The 20538-nt window shown below is 52.0% G+C and overlaps 1 protein-coding gene across 1 annotated transcript in view; it reads left to right on the top strand.

The window, feature by feature from the left end:
- BOC (BOC cell adhesion associated, oncogene regulated) overlaps positions 1-18810 on the top strand; it is a 24519-nt gene extending 5709 nt beyond the window's left edge. Inside the window, exons 3-18 of the mRNA XM_009695866.1 lie at positions 3335-3481; positions 4090-4233; positions 4655-4948; positions 5820-6092; positions 6777-7075; positions 9861-10020; positions 10922-11032; positions 12262-12468; positions 13300-13481; positions 14618-14723; positions 14917-15039; positions 15700-15921; positions 16344-16570; positions 17139-17218; positions 17812-18005; positions 18594-18810. Coding sequence (XP_009694168.1) covers positions 3335-3481; positions 4090-4233; positions 4655-4948; positions 5820-6092; positions 6777-7075; positions 9861-10020; positions 10922-11032; positions 12262-12468; positions 13300-13481; positions 14618-14723; positions 14917-15039; positions 15700-15921; positions 16344-16570; positions 17139-17218; positions 17812-18005; positions 18594-18778 — 2954 coding nt within the window. The 3' untranslated portion in view covers positions 18779-18810. The remainder of the gene's footprint in view (positions 1-3334; positions 3482-4089; positions 4234-4654; positions 4949-5819; positions 6093-6776; positions 7076-9860; positions 10021-10921; positions 11033-12261; positions 12469-13299; positions 13482-14617; positions 14724-14916; positions 15040-15699; positions 15922-16343; positions 16571-17138; positions 17219-17811; positions 18006-18593) is intronic.
- Positions 18811-20538: the final 1728 nt, after the last annotated feature.

Here is a 20538-nt window from a genome sequence, read left to right as displayed (position 1 = left end):
GCACCTCCCGGCCGGTGGCTGGTGGGTGAGGACTTGCTGCTTCCCTGTGGCCAAGCGTGTCTTTTAAGGACAAGGACATGGGCTGGCACGCGCAGCACTGCCATGTGAACAGGAGAGCCCAGCCAGCGGAGAGAGGATGTGGTTAGTCCCAGCTGCAGTGGGATAGGCTTGGGGTGCAAATTGCATGTTAGACTTGGGGTACGGCTGCTGCCAGCCAGGCAGCTGAAGGGGTGAGTGCTGCATTCCCTCCGGCACTGCCTGGTGGGGGGAGGCGTGCCTGGCCCCACGCATCTCAGGGGTGGCTCATTTGAAGCCCCCAGGATGAAGCTGGTTGTCCCAGCCCGGCGCAGCACCCTCTATTTGCTGTGCTGGGTCCAAGTGGGATGTGTAAGGGGGCGCTTGTCCCATGCATGGAGGGGACCAGGCGTGCCCCCAGCCATCCCTCGCCAGCTCTGGCTGACCTGTCGGCGTTAGTGGATGGCTGTATGTGCCTGTACCAGCGAGGAGCGGGGTGGTTGAGACTGCTAGTGGCCAAAACCCACCAGCAAATAAAACAGTCTTGTTCACTGTGGGGGAGCAGGAATTTAGGGGGGTAGTTTGGCAGGAAGCTCCTACATTTGCATATTGGAAAATAGTTTGTCCTGGTGCCCACCTGATGTTTTTCCCCTCTCCTCTGCCAGTTTTGCTCAGCTTCTCTGGTGGCACTCAGTTCTTGCCCCCCCAGCCACCTCAGGATCCCTTTCCTCTGTCCTTTGTCCTTCCATCCACAGCTTCACCCCTCGTCCCCCGCAGCCGGGCTGGGAGGGGAAGGCAGTCAGAGCTGGGGGTCCTGCTCCTCGGCGTGGGGCTGCAGCACTCTCAGCTGTGAAAGTGGTGGGCTGAGCTGCCATCTCGGGGGCTGCACGTGAGGGACCCGTGTCTGCCCAGCCCAAGGTTGTCCCGGGGGTCCCCCAGCACGGGGAAATCTTTTTCCATCTCTGAGCACGTTGTGCACCCCGGTGGGCTCCGCTGTGCCACAGCCGTGGGTCTCCTCTTCCTCCTGGCTCCTGGGCCCTTTCTCCTGTTCGGTGTCTGTGCATGCGTGTGTGTGTGTATGTGTGCAGATCCCTGCCAGCATTGCTGGAGCCTATGCTTTGGCTCCGAAATCTTAATTTGGCTGTGATGAATCCAGACCACCAAGGCGCACATTAATTTTCCTGATGCTCGTTTATATTTTGGTGATCGGAGAAATATGCGTGATGTGGGCAGGCAGACACTGGGCTCTCGCCTCTTTTCCATCGCTTTCCATTTCTGTGGCTCTTACTATTTTATTCCTTGATCAAATATAAAAAGCAAAGAGGAGAAAATATCCAGCACCCTTCTCCTCCCCAGCAGTAACTTTCGTTGTCAGAGGAGCATGAGGTGCTGCCAGCTTTTCACAAGTTAAGAGTTAACCTTCATCTGGCTTTAATACCCAGTGGAAACATGGCTCCCCTCCTTAGCTTGTCTAAAAGGATTAATCACATTTCTGAAGTTCGCCCGTATTCCTTCTTTTTATTATTATTTTTTTTAATTGAACGATGCCAAGAAATTCCAGAAGTATTAAGCATGTTCGCTGCAAATCATTTTTATGACATTGCAAAACCTCCCCTTTTCTTTTCAACCTCCTCCCCTTCCCTCAGATCTGGGCCGGGGAATGCTGGCTCCCCCAGCAGCCGCGCGGCAGCCCCTCCGCACCACGCTCGGGGAGGCTTTCTTGCTGCCTTGCCAAGAGAGCTGTTTTTTATTTAAACTCCATAAAGGATCTTGCTTTAATCAGAAAGTCTGCTTGAGAAATTTCATGTCACTTTTCCATGACTGTGGGTGGGAGAAGCTTGGAGCCAGAGTTGTCTTTTGCTCTTGGAGCGCTGCTGCATTTCCCAGAGAACAAAACCACATTTTTCTGCCGGCCAGGGCTGCCAAGGGAGGCTGCTTGCCGTCCGCCCGCCGCCAGCCCTCCTGCTTCGCCCTGGCTCTCCAAACTGCCCGAGGTTGCAGGCGCCACGTCCCGGGATGGGTTTCGAGGGGTGAGGGAGCTGTTGACAGCGTGTGGCCGTGCCATGCCGTGGCGACGGATGCGATGCGCTGCCTTAGCGTGGGGTTTTGAAAAGGAAGCGCGACCTCGTTTGGATTTAGCGGCGTACCGCTCAGGAGACATGTGGTAGTGCTGGGCTGGCTTGAGCCTTGATGTGACAACGTGACTTGGTGACTTGCGACCGACTGCGGGATGTGTGGTTGTTGCTAGCGAGCGCCTGGGCTGGTGCACGGCGCTGTAAAAGTGGATGCGCGGGGCTGTTTTCCTGGCACAAAACCTTCTCCCTCCCAGCACAGGCTGACCAAGACAAACCTTGGGCTTGCAGTACCCCGGCAAGATTTGCCATCGTGCCCAGGGAGAGCAGGGACCCATTTCATCTCCGGGAAGCTTGGTGGGGCCAGGCTGGCGTGCTCCCTGCCTTGCCAGATCCGCAGGGTTTCACCACAGTCTTCTGCTCCTGCTTTGAAAAACAGGGAAAAGAAAACAAAAAGTCAAGCGCTCCTACCCTCTGCCCCTGTCCTTCTAATCCTGCTGCCCGCATCGGCCCTGCCGGGGTGCAGCCCCCATCACAGCCTCATAGGAGGACATGTGCTGGGACAGGGTGTTTTCATGGCTGTTTTAGGGAGGGGGCAGCTGTGCCATGTAGAGGAGGAGCTGCTTTTACTTGCAAGTCCCTGTTCTTTGAACTGCTTGGGCACATGTGAAGTGTCGTGGTTAACTAACCTTCAGCCTTGAGATATTTGATGGTTGTGAGAGTGCCCGGAGTGGAGACGTCGATTGCTTGGGCGCTGGAGGAGCTCAGGGCAGCTCTGGGAGCGTTCAGCATTCACACACCTTCTCCATTGTGTCACCCAGTGTCTGTACACCCTTGAAGCAGGCTGGGCTCTGTGAGTTGTGACTACAAAGTTAGCTTCCCAGTAGCAGGACAGCAGCCGTGTTTGAAATAGCAGGCGGCAGAAGGACCATTTTTGGCCACTCTTCAGTGCTGCAGTAAGCTGGCTCATTTTTTACTCTCAGGCCAGAATTTTTCACACCCAGTTTCTCAGCCGTGGAGCAGGTGGTTTCTCCAGAAGCTGTGTTTTAAGTTATCCATTTTGTAGGAAGGAGGAGGAGAAAAAAAATAAAGCTCTGAAACCAGGCCAGTTTCCCTAGCTGCTGGGGACGGAGCAGTCCTCTGCAGGCACCGCAATGAAACAGCCCTGGGTCTGCAGGGAGAAGATGAGCTGACACCGAGACGCTGAGCCAGCCACTGAGATGCCCTGTCATTCGCTCTCTCTGCAGATCTCAAAGATTTCAAGTTCGACGGTCAGCACGTAATCGAGGTGGATGAAGGGAACACGGCCGTGATTGCCTGTGACCTGCCCGAGAGTCACCCCAAGGCTCAAGTCCGCTACAGTGTGAAGCAGGAGTGGCTAGAGGCCTCCCGAGGTGAGTGCCATGGGGTCTGTCCTGCTGGGTCCCCTCCCAGGACCCTCAGTTGTACCCTTCCCTGTCAGCAGTAGCTTTCTCTGCCTGCTGCCTCCTCATCGTCCCTTCAGTGCTGGTCTGAGCACAGGTTAGTTTAGGGTCTCTGCTGGGTCTCCCTGATGGCCCCACTGCCTGGGACTGGGAAGCCACGTGTAACACCACCATGCGGTAAGGCAAAAGGAAGCAGAATTAGGTGATGCAGAATGTCACTCTTCATCGGGTATCTCCATGTGTCCGTGAAGCATTCTTCTAGTCCAGCATGGATAAAGGCAGCTTTGAATTTGGGAAAATTTTTTAAATTTGAATCTGAATTTTGAAGCTTCACTCCGTCTGCTGCATGTACCTGTGACAAGCCAGCTTCACCTGAGGCTCTGTTCCTTCCATCGTTGCCTCATTTCTCCCCCTGATATTTGAACCAAAAGGGGTCATTTCAGTGCTGTTGGTGTTACTGCATTAGTTTTTTCCCTTCTCACTTGTCCACCTTTTCTTCATGGCACTGTGTATCTTCCAGGAGGCTGGGTGGGAGCATATCTTGGGACCACGTGCCACCTCCTCTTTTCTCTCTACAGACAATTACCTTATCATGCCATCCGGGAACCTTCAGATTGTCAATGCCAGCCAAGAGGATGAGGGGACTTATAAATGCGCTGCCTACAACCCTGTGACGCAGGAGGTGAAAACCTCAGTCTCCAGCGAGAGGCTCCGTGTGAGACGTAAGCTGCTCTCCCTTCACTGCACATCTTCTCCGTAGCACTTCCAGCCCTGGGAGCACGTGCCAGTGCTATTGCAGCTGGTTTTCTGTGTGAACTGACATTATCAATTGCTGGGAAAACTGCTTTCCAGCAGCAGAAGGCCCCAGGGTCTGCTCCTGGGGTATGTGTGTGCAATCCTGGGATTGCCATTCCTCCCCAGGATTTGTTCTTGGTGATGGGTGAGCAAAGGCCCTTAGCCCTTTGGCAGGACTGCTTGCTGGGTGCACACACCCCTTAAGGAATGTCCATCTTGGCCTGCGCTGCCATTTATCCACCCCAGTGCAGCGCAGCAGCGTTACCCCTACCTGCACTATGCAAAGGGTGCTTTCCCACTGTCCACCTTCCTTCCCACCCACCTCCTTCCTCCTCCTCTCCTCACCAGGCTCCACAGCAGAGGCAGCCCGGATAATCTACCCCCCAGAAGCTCAGACCATCATTGTCACCAAGGGCCAAAGCCTTATTCTGGAGTGCGTGGCCAGCGGGATCCCCCCACCACGAGTCACCTGGGCCAAAGACGGCTCCAGCGTCTCCGCATACAACAAGACGCGCTTCCTGCTCAGCAACCTCCTGATTGACCCCACGAGTGAGGAGGACTCGGGCACCTACAGCTGCACAGCTGACAATGGGGTTGGGGAGGCCGGAGCTGCATTTATCTTCTATAATGTGCAGGTGTTTGGTGAGTGCTGCTGTAGCCCTTGTTTCAGGAAGAGCTTGGACTTTCTCCACTGCTTTCAGGGGAAAATATTGGTGCTGCTGTGCTCCTCCTATCCCTGGACAAACCACAATGTAATGCAAACCCCTGCTTGTGGTTCCAATTTCTAGCAGATAGGACAAATTCGTCCTTGAGGGTGGTAGTTCCTCCTTTCTAGGAGATGGGACACATTCTTCCTTGAGGGTGATAGTTCCTCCTTCCTGGCTCCCACCACGGGCTGGAGGTGATGGATCCATCCTTCCTCTACAGAAGCTCTTCTCTTGTCATTTGTGGCACTGGATTTGCTCTAACACTTTCTAGTGGAGGACTGGCTGCTTCTTAGACGTACTTGACATTGGCATAGGGAAGACATCAGAGTGTCTTGCTTTTTGTTCTGTTCTGTGGGGAAGCTGTCTATGGGGTGGGAAATTTAAGGGATACTACACCTTAGATATTTCTACCATGCATCCTTCCCCTTCTCATAAGCATTAGGGAGGCTAAGCCTCTGTTTTACTGGATTGCATTTCATCCAGGTGCCGACTTGTTGTTTTGGCATAAGTGCAATCTTTGCAGAGTAGCATTTCAGCTCAGAAAAATGGGACTTGTAGGTGGCTGCTGTCATCTGAGAGGTGCAGACAACCTTGGGCCACCTCTTCCTGTGGTTCACATGGATGCTGAAGTGAAGGTGCAATGAAGTGGGCCCCTGCAGGCCCCCACAAAGGGAGTGAGACTTGGGGGTGGGGTAAGGATCCATCAGTCTGCCCTCATCCCTGCCGGAGAGGAAAGTGCAAAGCCATGACCGTGCCACGCTCCCTGCCAAGTGGCGCTCAGCAGCCGTGTTTTTTTCCCCGCACAGAGCCCCCGGAGGTCACCATGGAGCTGTCCCAGCAGATCATTCCCTGGGGCCAGAGCGCCAAGTTCACCTGCGAGGTGCGGGGGAACCCCCAGCCCTCCATCGTGTGGCTGCGCAACGCCGTCCCCCTCTCCACCAGCCACCGTCTCCGGCTCTCCCGCAGGGCGCTGCGGCTGGTCAGCGTGGGGCCCGAGGATGACGGTATATACCAGTGCATGGCGGAGAACGAGGTTGGCAGTGCGCAAGCCATGGTGCAACTGAGGACAGCCCGGCCGGGTAAGTCCCTCTCTCCAAACTTGTGACCGTTCAATCACAGAGCCTAACACACAGGGAAAGGGCAGGGGGAGCAGGAGAAAGCTGGTGTGTAACCCCTCGCTTGTGTTTGAGCTGCCTTGATCTTCCCTCCCTTTTACCCTACACTTCAAGTGCTTTTTTGACTGGGATCTCCGTCTCTCCATGTAGGAACAGATGGTAGCAGTTTTACTTCTAAGTGCAGTGGCACGTGTGCATACTTGAGCTATGTCTACAGGAGAGGCATAGGACTTCTGGGTGTAGTGCCTTACTCAGCTCTGCCTCAGCTTGCACTGAGCAAGAGCATAAGCACTGATGTGGGTGGATTCACCTGGGGTGAGAGGTACCATCTGATCCCTTGGACCCTGCTGAATTTGTCCAGGGTAAGAAGGGCTTCAGAGAGGTAGGAAGCCCCATGTGGCCAAGGCCTATTCTTGGAGAAGCCCCAGTGAGGTCTGTTAAGTTTATAGGGGGAGAAGGAGAGATCGTTGCCAACACCTTTTTGAGTGGCACAGCAGGCAACACTGCCTGGGACCTCATACCTCTAAGGTACCTGTGTTACAATGGTTGTGTATCGCTGGTCTTCTGAGAGGTTCAAGGGGCTCATAGCTCTGCCTTCACCGCAGACTGGGACGGGCGTTTACCCTGCCTTCACACCTTGTCTTTCAGGAGATACGCTCAACCCTGGGCAAGATGCTCAGCTGGGCTCGGCTCAGCCTCCAACACCACCTTCCAGGGACAGCGCCTTAAAACTGCCCCTGGATAAAGCTGGACTGCCAAAGCCTGGGACGACCCCACTGGCAGCATCTCCACAGTGTGCAGCCAACAGGGAGCTGGTGTCTCCAGCCGAGGCCCCCATCATCCTCAGTTCTCCCCGGACATCCAAGACGGACAGCTATGAGCTGGTGTGGAGACCCCGGCCTGACAGCAGAGCCCCCATCCTCTATTACGTGGTGAAGCATCGCAAGGTATCGCTGTTTCGCCCTGCTCCCATCTTTCCTCTGCACCGTTCCACAGGCAGGCTGGTGGCCTCTCTGCACGTTTTCACACCTCGTGAGCAGGTGCGTTGGGGCTGGGGCACCCATCGCTCACTGATGGTGCTGGTTGGTGGGACCTCCTCAGCTGCAGCCTCAGCCTGTCGAGGTGTGATGAGTACGTGCTGTGAGAGGAGGTTTGCTGAGCTCTCCAAGAAGACCCCATAGTGGTGCCCATCTGCCTAAGTATGCAGAGGGCATATGCACATTTCCAGTCTGTATTTCCAGTATACAATATACACCCATATGTATTTCCAGTCTGAAGAGTTTCCACTTCCAACTCCCAGTTGTGTACTTACACAAGTAGGAAGTCCTGAGGGCAGATGGCACAGGGACTTACCCTGTAATGCTTTTGTCCTGGCACAAGCTGCAGGCACCCCTCTGCCTTGAAAGGCTTGGGCTGCAGGACACAGAGCAGCAGCCTCTCTCTGCTGCATGTACCTGCCCTGCTCAGCAGCATGGAAGCACCCATGCTCAGTGACTGTGAGGAGCAGGCAGAGAGCCGTCGTGCCATGTAAATCCTCAGGGAAGGTCCTCAACCATCAGTTTTATTCTGGAAGCTGAAAGGCAGCGCGCTGTTGAGCATGTGTCTTGGCTGGTGACACAGCGTGAGCACACAGTGCGCTGCTGAGCCCTGCCTGAGCCCAAGGGCTCCTGCCCTCTCCAGTGCTTCTCAACACTGCAGGCAGAGTGCAGGCAGAGCTGTAGTCCAGCTGTTTCCCTAAATAGGGAAGCATTGTTCAGGTAAAAATTCTGCTTTTGAGGTATAGAGCATCTCTTCCCATTTTGCTGGGGATAAGTGGGGAAAAAAAAGGGCTTGAATTTATCTGTTTGCTGCTTGTATTTCCTTTGGGTAGGCAGGTTTTGCTTTGGGGTTTGAGTACATTCCAGATCTGGCATGTTTTGGATTTCCAGCCACTGCAAGGCACCGTTTTCAATTATATGTGAATATCTGTATCTATTTTCCTGGAATTGTTTGATTTTGTGAAAATATGGTATAATAGGAGGCTGTTATAATCCCTACACATTCTTGATTTCTTTCTAAACAAAACTTAAGCTGAGGCTTTCAGCTAACCATCTCTTTAAAGAGCCCTTTAAAACAAAGGCAGAAGATGCCAACACAAGAACACAATAGGAGAAACTTAAATGAAAAACAAAAGATGCCAAAAGCCTCACCAGACTATTGGCTCTGGTTGTCTGCCAAGAAGAGATTTGTCCCCCGATGGTGTTATCATGTAACCACCAATTCTGCATGCAGTTTTAACTTGCAGGCTGGAATTTGTCCATATTTTATTTGTTTTTCAGCGCTTCACCTGGAAGGGGCTGTAGGGCAGGGGAGGTCACCATGGGTCACTGCAGTTTGCAGTAATATGTTTTCAGTGTAGTCCAAATTCTCAGCTGGAGACTCTTTCTTGGGATGCTTAAGGATTGTGTGGAAAGGAATTAGTCCCAATAACCCTCAAATTTGTTTAGAAAGAGTCTCTTTCTATCAGAGATCCTTAGGATCAAGTCATATAATGATCTGGTTTTGACATTTCTGACTGGAAAAGCATGTGTGCGGAGAGGGAAGGAATCGATTCAGTAACAAAAGAAAAGGCTCTTTGTGTGAAAGATGGTTATAAGGAAAGTAAAACCTACTGACAGGAGGCTTACATTTGTACTGTGCAAGGGTCTGCTGCTCCTCTGGAAAATATCTGCAGATGTCTCTTTTTCTCCCTAAAATCTCAGCAGCCTGCAAGCAGTCAGATGCCATGCAGGCGTTATCTTTGTTTCTTAAGAATTTCTCTTTTTCTTTCCTGGATATCAGCAGTCTTTAGGGCTCCCCTCCCTGGCCTCACAACTCTGCGGACTCAGGAATAAAAATAAAACGAGGCAGGCATTAATCAGTCAGTGTCAAACGCTTGGAGAAGATGAATGATACGGCAGAGTCTTGGCATTTCCGTTTTGTTGCGTTGCCTGCATTGCTAATGCTCCTTTCGGCACCGGGTCACTTCAGTGTCCTGCCTGTTTGCCTGCAAAAATATTATCCTTGCAGCTGGGGAAAAGGAGGAAGGTCTCACCTTCCCTCCCCCTCCGCATGGGCCATCGAGGCATCACCGAAAAATGAACTGTGTTTTCAGGCCTCTCTGGGGACCACAGCCATACACGGTCTCTTCCCTGCAGAAACCTGTGCTCAAACGTTACGGTTTCTCATTTCAGCCAGAAAGTGCCAGCAATAAGGCTGGATAAAACTGGACAAAAAAACATTAGTCAAATGATTTAGGTCCGGATGACCAAAGTGGTGGTACCTCATCCCATGGAAATGGCCAGCATCTAAATAAGCAGCTCAGCAGCTGGGCTGCAGGAGAGATTTGGCTCCTAAAGCAGCTCAAGCCTCTGGCTAATGCTGCCTTTTGTGGGCACGCCTGCTCCGCAGCTTTACACACATTGAGGGGCAGTGGTAGCAGAGGGGACCGGTGGACAGAATGGGGCTGAGTGAACCTCTGGGATCAAGAAAACACCCTCGTGCTTGCTGATTTGTCCTGCTTATACCTGAATCCTTCAGCTTTGCAAAATCAGGCTGGAAATATCTCCCTCCTTTGTAGGCAGGGACCTGACCTCCAGGCAGGGAAGGTAGCCCTGGTTGATACACAACCTGTCATGAAAGTTTCTGAGCTTGGTGCAGACAAGAAGCCTAGCCTGTCCCAGCTTTGCAACGCCGGCGTTGGTCTCTCAGCAGGTCACCAACGCCTCGGACAGCTGGGCAGTGAGGGATGTCCCAGCCTCACAGCACCGCCTGACCCTCACCAGGCTGGACCCTGGGAGCCTCTACGAGGTGGAGATGGCTGCTCACAACTGTGCCGGCGAGGGACAGACGGCCATGGTGACCTTCCGGACTGGTAAAGGTCAAGTCTTTCCCTGGGTGTTTCGCTCTGAGTCAGGGGAGGGCCCCTCCAAGCTGTCCTGCCCCAGCCCTGAGGCACAGGCACCAGCCTTAGGACAAAGGGGCTATTTCTGCTCTGGAAACCCATCTGCCCTTGGCTTAGAGCGACTCTGGCATAAAGGAAAGCCGAGGGTGGGGATTAAATGGGATGGGGAAAATCAGGTCTTCCCCTCTGCCTGGGTTGGAGTAAGTCCTTTTCTCCCGTGGTGTCTCAGTTGGACACCTGCAGAACTGTAGAAAATAGGTCTGGTGGGGATGTCAAGAGGTTGTTTAATCCATCCTCTGCCTGGAGACAGGATCAGCGTGGGGGGCTTGTTCCCGACAGGTGTTTGTCTGATCTCTGCTTAAAACCTTGTCCTGCACTAAAGGAAACTCCAAGCCTTCCCACGCAGTCTGCTTGGTGCCGAGCTGTCTTCGCCACTAAAAGGATGTTCCAAATGTCTACGCTAAGTCCCCCTGTCCCCTGGCTGCTTTCCATGTCTCCAGCAGGTGTGGGGAATGGCATTCCCTTTGTTAGCAACCTCCCCCATGGTGGTGGTCTTGCTCAAGTCTCCCCTCAGACTGCCATCTTGTGCTAACTACTACCTTCTCAGGTAGAAATCTAGTAATGTTTCAAGAAAGCCAATTAAAAGTTTTAGAAAATTAAATACGAGGGGGACCTATTAACCGTTTAACAATCCTGCCTCTTTAGCTTTAGTTCCTGCCTGCGGGTTGTCTCTTTTGAACCCCTGGGACGTTAGAGTCCAGAGGGTACTTACCTCGGCATCGTGTCTGGGAATATTTTCTTTGCTCATCGCAGCAAAAATTAACTCTGAGCCACGTCTCTGTCACTGATGCCACCTCTCCCTTCTGCACAGGCCGACGCCCAAAACCAGAGATCGTTGCCAGCAAAGAGCAGCAAATCCAGAGGGATGACCCAGGCACCAGCACTCAGAGCAGTAACCCGTCCGACAACAGCCGTCTGTCCCGTAAGGCCCTCCCTGAACTGAGGAAGGAGGGAGGGCGAGGGGTGCTGGATCTCTTGTGGGAGGCAGCGGGCAGGCTGTACTGGGGGTTGAAGTCTCCACTGGGTAAAGCAAGAGTGTGCAAAGCTGGATGGGTGGTCTCTAGCCCCTGACAAGGAGAGGTACTTCTCGGACACCCCTGCTAGACACAGCGGGCAGTCTGTCTTAGGAGAGCAGGCTGATCCCACTGCCTGTCCCCACCATTAATGCAAACACTTGTCAGAAACTCTCTGTCTCTTGCTGAGTTTCACATGGAGGGTTCAGAAAGCCCTGCCATGGAGTCTGCGAATGTGCGGTGCACAGGACCAACAAGCTCCCATGCAACCTCTGGGTGCTGGGGGAATCCATGGGAGAAAGGGGAGCCAAGTCCCTGCCGGTCCTGGCATCCTCCTCTCTCAGCCAAGCCCTGGCAGGGGGCAGTTAGTGCCCATTCTAGGGGTGCAGGGTGCTCCATTTGGGTATCTTGCTGCACTGGAGAAACATCAGTTCCTTACTGGTTAATCCAATTCATTGTTTCCCACCTTGTGTCTGCCATTACTGTTATTCACCAGTGCCATTACCCTTTCTGTGAAATTCTGTCCTTCAATCCTTATCCTTTCTGTGAAGTCCCCTCCTTCAATCCCCCACACTCATTCACGTGTTGCCTTTTCTTTCATCTCCACAGTTCCGTTCATCTCTTTCTCTCCCATCTTTTAATTGTTTTCATATCAAATTACATTTCTACAGTTCAGAACTTTTCCCTGTTTCTTCCTCAGCTGGCTCTTCTCAATCTCTCCTGTTTTCATCTCCTACACTCATCTGTCCCCAGTGTCAGCCTCCCCCTGCTCACTGCTTCTGCATCAGCCAGGCCTTTTGCTCTGTCTCCAGCCCTGCACCCACACCTCTCGCTGCTCTCCCTGCCGTGATGGGTGTACGCACCTCAAACCTTGTCTCATCCTACTTGAACTGGGAGTGGAAAAGGAGCAAGACACAAGCAGGCGTAAAAGATGTTTGCTAGGGCAGAAACTGAAAGGAGTGAGGATTTGGGGATGCCAGCTCTAATGAAGAGACAGAAAGAACACTCAGGACTTAAAGAGCGTGTGGGTGGGTGCAGTGCAGGTAGTCCTTCACCCACATACCTCTGAGCTACAGGATTCTCCAGACAGGGTGAGAGGAGTGTTTCATGTCCTGATGTCCTTCTGTGCCCCTTGCAGCTCCAGAGGCACCGGACCGTCCAACCATCTCCATGGCATCAGAGACATCTGTGTACGTGACCTGGATCCCCCGTGGGAATGGTGGGTTCCCCATCCAGTCTTTCCGTGTAGAGTACAAGAAATTGAAGAAGTTGGAAGACTGGGTCCTGGCTACCAGTGACATTCCTCCCTCTCGCCTCTCTGTGGAAATCCCAGGCCTGGAGAAAGGTAGGCAGGTGTTCTGCTTCCTGGAGGTCTGTAGGAAAGCTGCGCAATCCCTGTAGGACAGTTAGCCATCTGTCACGTCGTGCTTAGCCCCAGCATGTGTGAGCAAAACAAAGCCTCCCCAGCTCCAGCCTTAGATGCATGGGGAAAAGCTGCAGATGCTTCTCCAATTTCTCCAGCTGCAAAGACCAGCATAGATTTGACCTCCCTCAGGGAGGCTTCCGCATGCTTTTCAGTGTGACAGGATATAGTTACTAAAGGCATTTGGTTTTGCCATTTACTAGACAGGACAGAACTTTCCTTAGCCACAGGCAAGACAGATGGGCACACAATTCCCATTGCAGTTCACGTGAGAAAAGACGGCATCGCTCAACTGGACAGCTTAAAAGAGCAACATATCTACCCCAACTTTTAAAGACCAGTAAACCAATGTTTAGGTAAAAAGTATTTAGGCTTTGAGCTTTTAAATGATGTTTATGTACTTAATTTTCATGTAGCAGAGGAAGGACACCTTCCCATGCCTGCTTTACAGGTCAGGACATCCCTTCAGGCATCTCTGAATCCACCCACACACCTTTCAGAACTGCTACCTGACCTCTAGACCATTCAGACAGGAATTGGGGAAGGCAAACAAAAGCAGGCTCCATCTAGCACATGGCTGAAATCTGGCCATTCAGTGTTTGTACTTTGATCAAAACCTCGCTGTAGGCTCTCTGCCTTCTGGAGAAGATGTAGCCCCTCTCCACAGTCAGGCCTGACAGTGGAGTTGCTGACAGTAGAAGTCTTGGAAGACTCCAATCTCTGCAACTCTTTTATTTCCTATTTTTCCCCTAGGCACATCCTATAAATTCCGTGTCCGGGCACTGAACATCCTGGGAGAGAGCGAGCCCAGTGCGGCATCTCGGCCATATGTGGTGTCTGGGTACAACAACCGAGTCTACGAGCGCCCTGTGGCCGGGCCATACATCACCTTCACAGATGCCATCAATGAGACCACCATCATGCTGAAGTGGATGGTAAGGTTTGTAGGGGCGGAGATCTCTGAATGTGCAGGAAGCAGGCGTGTGGGTGCTACTTGCCCAGCTTACACATCTTCCGGGTTACCATACTAGAGCCTGTCACCAGCACAAGTGCATCTGGGATCCAATAGCTCCCTCCACCAAAGGAGGTCTGGGCTTGGGCCACATAGAAGTGGGGCAAGTCAGAGAGCCTAGGAAACCCCTTTTTGTCTGAATCCAACCTTGTACACAGGAGGCATTTCATCAGATTACCTCAGGATCCTGGCCATTTTGTTCAGCAAGCACATTTCAACAATGCATGGGGTGGCTGCTTGCTCTCCTGACCAGTTCCTGGAATCCATTAGCACTTCTGTCTGTCCTAGTAGTTTCCAGCAGGTATGCCCTTCACTCTCACTTCCTGGGTAGCAGTCCTAACTGCTGATAATCATTTACAGCAGTCCACCCCAGAGGATTTTTAGGAGCAAGCAGGATCTTTTGGATCACAAGCCCAGATCCAAGTGTTTCCACCAGCTCAGAGCTTATTCAGGGGGACGCTTTGCCCTCTTCTCTCCTAGCTGCTTCTAGCCAGAAATTGCTACAGGGCAGAATGGGCACTGCTGTTCATTTAAACACAAACAGTAGCTGATAAAATACTGGGTGAAAGACAGAAAGAACGCATGGAGCTGGGACAGTACTGCCCTGGCTGGGGAAGGAACAGAGCTGTCTTCAGAAACAAGACTCCTGTGGTCACTGGTTCGTGGCAAGATGCAGTTTGTCTGGAAGCCGTGAGCCTACTGGAGTCAAGGTGAAGGTGTGTTTGTCCTTGCCCAGCTGAGTCACTGTTCTTGAGCAATTTTTTTCTCTGAAGCATTGACTGTGGCTGCTGAGAGGGAGCAGAGTACTGGATGCTTGGGTGACAGGACCAGACTCATGGCTTGTCTGTTACCTGAGAGAAGCAAGGTGTGAGAGTATAAAATAGCACTGAGCTTTTGGAAGGAAGCCCTTAACTGTGCAAACCAGTGGCAACACAAGGAAGAGCCCTCTGCTCGGTCTTCCTCCTGTCCCATCCCATTCATTCCCACCACTCCTCACCTAGTACAATATGGAGCACAGACATCTCTGCTAATTTCTGCTCTCCCTCCCATTCTCTGCAGTACATCCCAGCTAGCAACAACAACACACCCATCCATGGTTTTTACATCTACTACCGCCCCACCGACAGTGACAATGACAGCGACTACAAGAAGGACGTGGTGGAAGGTAGGAGATGTTGAGAGACTGGTCCCAGCTCCTGGTTCCTCATGGAAGAGTAAACAGCCAGAAGGAGGCCCTGGGCACAAAAGGCAGCTGCTGCTGCTGTCCAGGCCTGCTTTACCTAGCACTGCTGCAGAGTTGGGCCAGCTGCGTGTTCCCTGAGGAAGCTAATGGCACTGTGTGTTTGTTCCCTCCTCAGGAGATCGGTACTGGCACTCCATCAGCCACCTGCAGCCAGAGACCTCATATGATATTAAGATGCAATGCTTCAACGAGGGTGGCGAAAGCGAGTTCAGCAACGTGATGATCTGTGAAACCAAAGGTAACCAGCTTCACAGGGAACTCCTGGGAGCGCAGCCTGCTGCTGTCCCTGCCTGTAGCTCTCGGAGCACAGCAAGGCAGGTACCACCCCTGCCTGAGGGTGGGTCAGCCAAGCTCAGGCAACGTGATGGAGGCAGCACTGGGGAGAAGAGAGGCATAGGGTTGTGGATGCTGTTGATCAGTCTGTGTATGTACCCATACCAGTACTCGCAGGCCCCATGTGCAGAGTCCATCATCGTCTCCCTCAGAGTAGTAGTTACATTTTGTTTTCCTAAGTGTTGCACAGATGGTGTTTGGAGCCAGAAGGGCTAACTTCCCCTTGCTGTGCTGAACTCCTCTGTTTCATTATGAGTAGGTCTCACGTGGTCTTCCAAGCAGCTGCACTGGTATGATAGGAACAGCATTCAGTCCAAATGTGTGTTCTGGAGAAGCTATTTTCCTTTTTTCCCTTTGCTTTAGCAGCCCAAGAGCCTGGCAGATCTGTAAGCCAAGCACAGGGGACTTGTCTGTACTGCAATATGCATCAGCCTAGGAAATCCTCTGTCATCCAGAACCACTGTAGAAATCTGTCCGCTCCACAGCAGCACAGACATCTTTGGAGTGGGCTGCTGTTCCACCTGCCATGTCTGTGTCTAACACTCGCTCTCTCTTCCCTTCGCAGCTCGGAAGTCTCTTGGTCTGCCAGGTCGTCTTCCACTCTCCACAGTGCCCCCCCAGCAGCATCCCCCACTCAGTGGTGGGCACAGTGGCCTGGGGACAGGAGCCATGGTGGCCCGTTCCAGCGACTTGCCGTACTTGATTGTGGGCGTTGTGCTGGGCTCTATTGTACTCCTCATCGTGGCTTTCATCCCCTTTTGCCTTTGGAGAGCCTGGTCCAAGCAGAGTAAGGGTTCTTTCTTGAGGGCTCATTTACAAGATGTGCTCTGCCCTGTGGGTTAGATCTAACCCTAGGTGTAGTTGGGTCAAACACCCAAAATGTGAGGGCTGTGCATTCTGGGAAGCAGGGAGAGGGTGGGCAGAGGGCAAGTCTCAAACGTCCTGTGGAACCCCATAAAGACAAAGGCGACTGTTTGTCCCTCATCCTGCTTACCTTGTTGAGAAGGAACCCTGGGACTAGAACAGGGGGAAAAGGGGCACTCCTTTGGCCTTCATCTAGGGCCACTTTCCACCATTTGCCTCAAAGGTTGCTTTGGGTGCCAAAGTAGCTGCCTGATAGGACAGCCTAACACTATCTCTGCTGAGCTTCAAGAAGCTCAACTTTACCTCTGATTTCAGCCTCAGACTTCCTTTTTCTTCCCTCTTCAGAGCAAACCATTGACATGGGCTTCCCCGGAGCTGGGCTGCTGGTGTCCTCCTGCCAGTACACCATGGTGCCTCTGCGGGGCATCTCTGCTCCTCGTGCCAATGGGCATCCCTATGTTAACGGGCAGCCCTATGCCAACGGGGCACATCTGAATGGCATCTGCCCCTCTGCAGGAGTGGGGTATGCAAGCACCAAGCCCCGAGAATACAGTCCAGATGAAGTGCTACCGGTATGTCCACACCTGTGGTTAAAAGTTGGTTTGACATGGGCTGAAGGCCATGGTTGCAGTGAGAGGGCTACTGCAGACATGGCTGGTAGCCTTTGCAGCATGTAGAAGTGGCAAGACTGGCTTCTTAAAAGAGATTTCCCCTTTGCAGTGGAGTCTGAGACATGGGAGGAACAGGAAGGTCTCTGAAACACTGGTGAAGAGGTGGTTTCTTGGGGCAGGGGCTCTAACTGTGGAGGAGGCAGTGAGCAAAGGCTACTCTTACGGGAATGGTTCCTGTTTGTCTTGAGCAAAGCTCGCAGAGACTGACAATGTTGAGGACTCTGTGTGTAAATAGTAACACAGGCCAAGGCAGTGCTACAGGTGAGACTATAAATTGGTGGTCATCCCTCATTAATTCAGCAGTAAGTGTGAAGTGAGTTTTGCAGCGCTCAGTAGCAAAAGAAACTTTCAACTTTCTCTGCTTTCTGTCATAAGAGCTTTACCAGTCTGCCCCACAGCAGATCAGCACCTGCCTCTTAATGCTGCTGTGTGGCATTGCTGTGCTGAGAATCCTTCTCTTTCCTTCCAGTCACACGAGGAGACCAACGCCTTGCTGCAGGCGAGGGTGCTGCAAAACGGGAATGCCCAGCAGGACTACCAGCCCTCCAGGTTAGTCCTGGCTTGCAGAGAGGGAGGGTGGAACAATCCAGTGGGACCCACAAGACTACATGCTCACAAAAGCTTGGCCTTGCCTCACTCCCGTCTGTCCCTATACACTTGGGAAACAAATCCGTGCTGCAGCACTAGGCCTTCTTGGTCTAAATTCTCTTCGTACAGCTCATTCCTCTTATGGTTTGAGGGAGGGATAATTTACTTGTAGAGATGGCCAAGACCTGCTTCCCCTTGCCTCCTTTTCCTTCCCCTGCTCCTAAGTGGAATGAGAGAAGCTAACATCTGCGACTGGATGCTCATAAACAGCTACCAGGGTCCAATGGCAGGTGCTTTATGTCTCACTGTTCAGATGCCAAGTCATTATTGCCATGCTCCCCAGGAGACACTAATCCCAGCTCCTGTGGCTCTCGCCAGATTTTGAATTGTGGGTACTGGGTCCCATCACCTCATTCCCATCCCACAAGTATACCCCAATTTCTGCTCTTCCCCTCATTTAGGAATGCTCTGTGTCATTGCATGTTACATAGGTCATATCTTTCAAGGAAGAAAGATCTGTTAATAGTGCTGCACCTTTTTGTCTACATCCCCAGATTGCCCAACTCAAGAACAGAAGACAGCTCTTTCCTCTACAGTCTCCCAGATGACTCCACTCACCAGCTTCTTCAGCCACAAGATGAGTGTCCTCACCTTCAAGAGCACTTTGTTGGCCTCCATCATCCAGTGATGGGCAGCAAAGTGGGAGGCCCTAGCCTGGATGCTCGACGGGATCCCCTGTTCCACCAAGGTCAGTGGTCTGGAAAACTCCGTGCTTGCTTCATCTCTTCATTTTAGGTTGACCTTGAAGGGAGATCTCACTGTAGAGACTTTCTGAGGGCTCCGTTCGTGCTTGCTTCTGCGGTGCAAGGACGGTTTTAATGCTGCACAGAACAGCAGCATGGAAAGGCCATGCTAGCAGCTGGGGTCTGGAAATTGCCTCAGTCACTTTTAGAGGACACATTTCTCATTTTTCCAAAAGCTTGAGCCGTGTGCTGCTGGAAGGGCACATACCCACCTCCAGTTGCAGAGTCACTGTCCTTTAGTCCTCCTTAATTTTGCATTTTCCAGACTGCCAGTAAAACAAGAAGATCCTTGAAAAATTATGTGAATCCTTCTCCCTAGGACCTGATCCATTGACTCACCCCTGTGGTGTGGATCAAACTCGTAGTGTGCAAGCGTAGGATCAAACTCCCGTGTAGCCAGGACTTTCAGAACGCAGATCTTCCTCTTTGGTCAGAGCACCTAGCCTCTTAGAGTGGACTGTTGACTGGAAAGCTGCCACAGCATCTCTCATTTCTGTATGCATTGTAAGGTTTCTTGTTCCTTTCCCTTTCAGGAAGCCCTTGCTGCCTAGGCCTAGTGCCAGTTGAAGAGGTAGAAAGACTAGATTGCTGCCAGTCCAGAGGAGATCTCCATCCCCAGAATCCAGTGATCGCCTCATTGGTTCAGGACCTACCAAGACATCTGAACAGCAGCCCGCCACCACTGAGGCCCTTAGAGACTCATTCTCCCACCAGCTAGGGACCAAGCTGCCTTTTGCAAAAGACTTATTCTAAAGAGCAAAAAAAAAAAAAAAGAGAATGGGTATTTATTTTTGTATAACACCCCTATTTATATATTTATGCACTTGTATATAGATGTATATGTGCCTTTTATAATGCTATGGAGACAGAAGGCATCCTCAGCAAGGTCACAGGAGGGCCCAAGAAACAAGGCAGCAGTGCTCCGTGGCACCAGGCTGTTCATCAGAGCACAAGACTGAAACAGCAGCACAAGAGATGTCAGAAGAGATGGGTCCAAACGGAGCTGCCACCACCGAGATCTAACACCCTCTTGCAGCGAGGGCTTCATGAAAGCGCTGTCAGAAAGGTCTTTTCCTCTCCTCCCCCAGGAGGGTTTGTCCCAGGAACACTCTCCTGTGAATGGACTGGAGTTATGCACTCTGCTTAATCAACTTAAACAACCCTTCACATACACACCATCTGCAGCCCTGTATCTGTAAAGACAAACCCACGCTTTAACATCTAAAATAAAGGCTTTAGTCTTTTCTGTAGCTGGCTGTATGCTAAATCCTCCCACAGAATGAACCTACTCTTTTACTTGCAGACATACAGCAAGCAGGACACCTGGGGAAAGGTGACATTTTCCTGCAGTTACAGTTCTCCATATAGCTACCGACGTGGATCTTCTTAATGCTGAGCTCAGGAGAAGAGGGACAGCTGCTACCTGTGCCAGTTAAGTGACATAAAACTTCTAGTGAGAAGCACAGCTAGAGGAAATTTTCATTTGTCTCCAAGGACAGCTGCACAAGTGTGTGTGTGTGGGGGGGGGGTAAACGGACACCCAAATTGCAAATTTTGTTTCCTTATCCCCTCCATCCTGTGGTTTTCCAGCTTCAAAAGCTTTCAGCTTCCAGGCCCATGGATAAGGGTGGGTTTTTTCCCTGAAGGAAACAGGGGATGCTCAGCACCTCCATAGGGACCCACTGAAGAGGCAGGCAGCACAAGTACCATTCATTCGGTTGTGCTGGGGCCCACAGGGGCAGTTCCTCTGCCTGGTGGGGATGCGGACGGATCCTGGCTGAGTGTGCATCAGACAGAGGAGCAAAGGCTGGGCGTGGGGAGGGAGAGCAAGAGCAGCTGCAGGTTGTTCAATCTATTTAATTAAAAATACAACAAACCCCAAGCCTCCACGTGCACTGTCAGAAACGTTGCCCTGGAACAACAGTGCAAGCCAACCCCTCCACTTCAGGGATGAAGGGAGTTTTCACAGTAAGACAGGGTAAGTGCTGTAAATGATCACGCACTGCCACCGTACCAAATGCCAGAGGGAAAAAAGAATAAAATCTGAAAGGATACAGAGCCTGGCGCTCTCTCGCTCTGGTCAGGCAGATGCAAGGCAGCGGAATTACAGGCTGACTGCATTTGCTGTAGCCTCCTCCTGCCAGGAAAATACCACGTCCTGCACTGCAGTGCAGTTTTGCGCTGCTGCAGAGCAGAGGCAGGCAGGAAAGCATCTGATTGCCTCCATACCCATCTGAGCACTGCAGGCCCTGAGGAGAAAGGTCCCTTTGCTTTCTCCAAACAAACAGCCCTGCCCTTGACTTCTGTAACTTCAGTTACAGAGAAGCGGCGTCATGCTGCTGGGATGCTCAGCAAGTAACAGAACACACACTTAAGGCAGACCTCTTTTACCATTTTTGAGAACACAGGTACCAAAGTGATATTTGCCCGTGTGAAACTGATATCCAGCGTTCAGCAGCCACTTGTTTGAAGAACAGC

The sequence above is a fragment of the Cariama cristata genome, unplaced genomic scaffold (assembly GCF_000690535.1).
Source record: "Cariama cristata isolate BGI_N322 unplaced genomic scaffold, ASM69053v1 scaffold1052, whole genome shotgun sequence".
In the NCBI taxonomy this organism is placed as follows: domain Eukaryota; kingdom Metazoa; phylum Chordata; class Aves; order Cariamiformes; family Cariamidae; genus Cariama; species Cariama cristata.
This window is presented reverse-complemented; position numbering and strand designations above follow the sequence as displayed.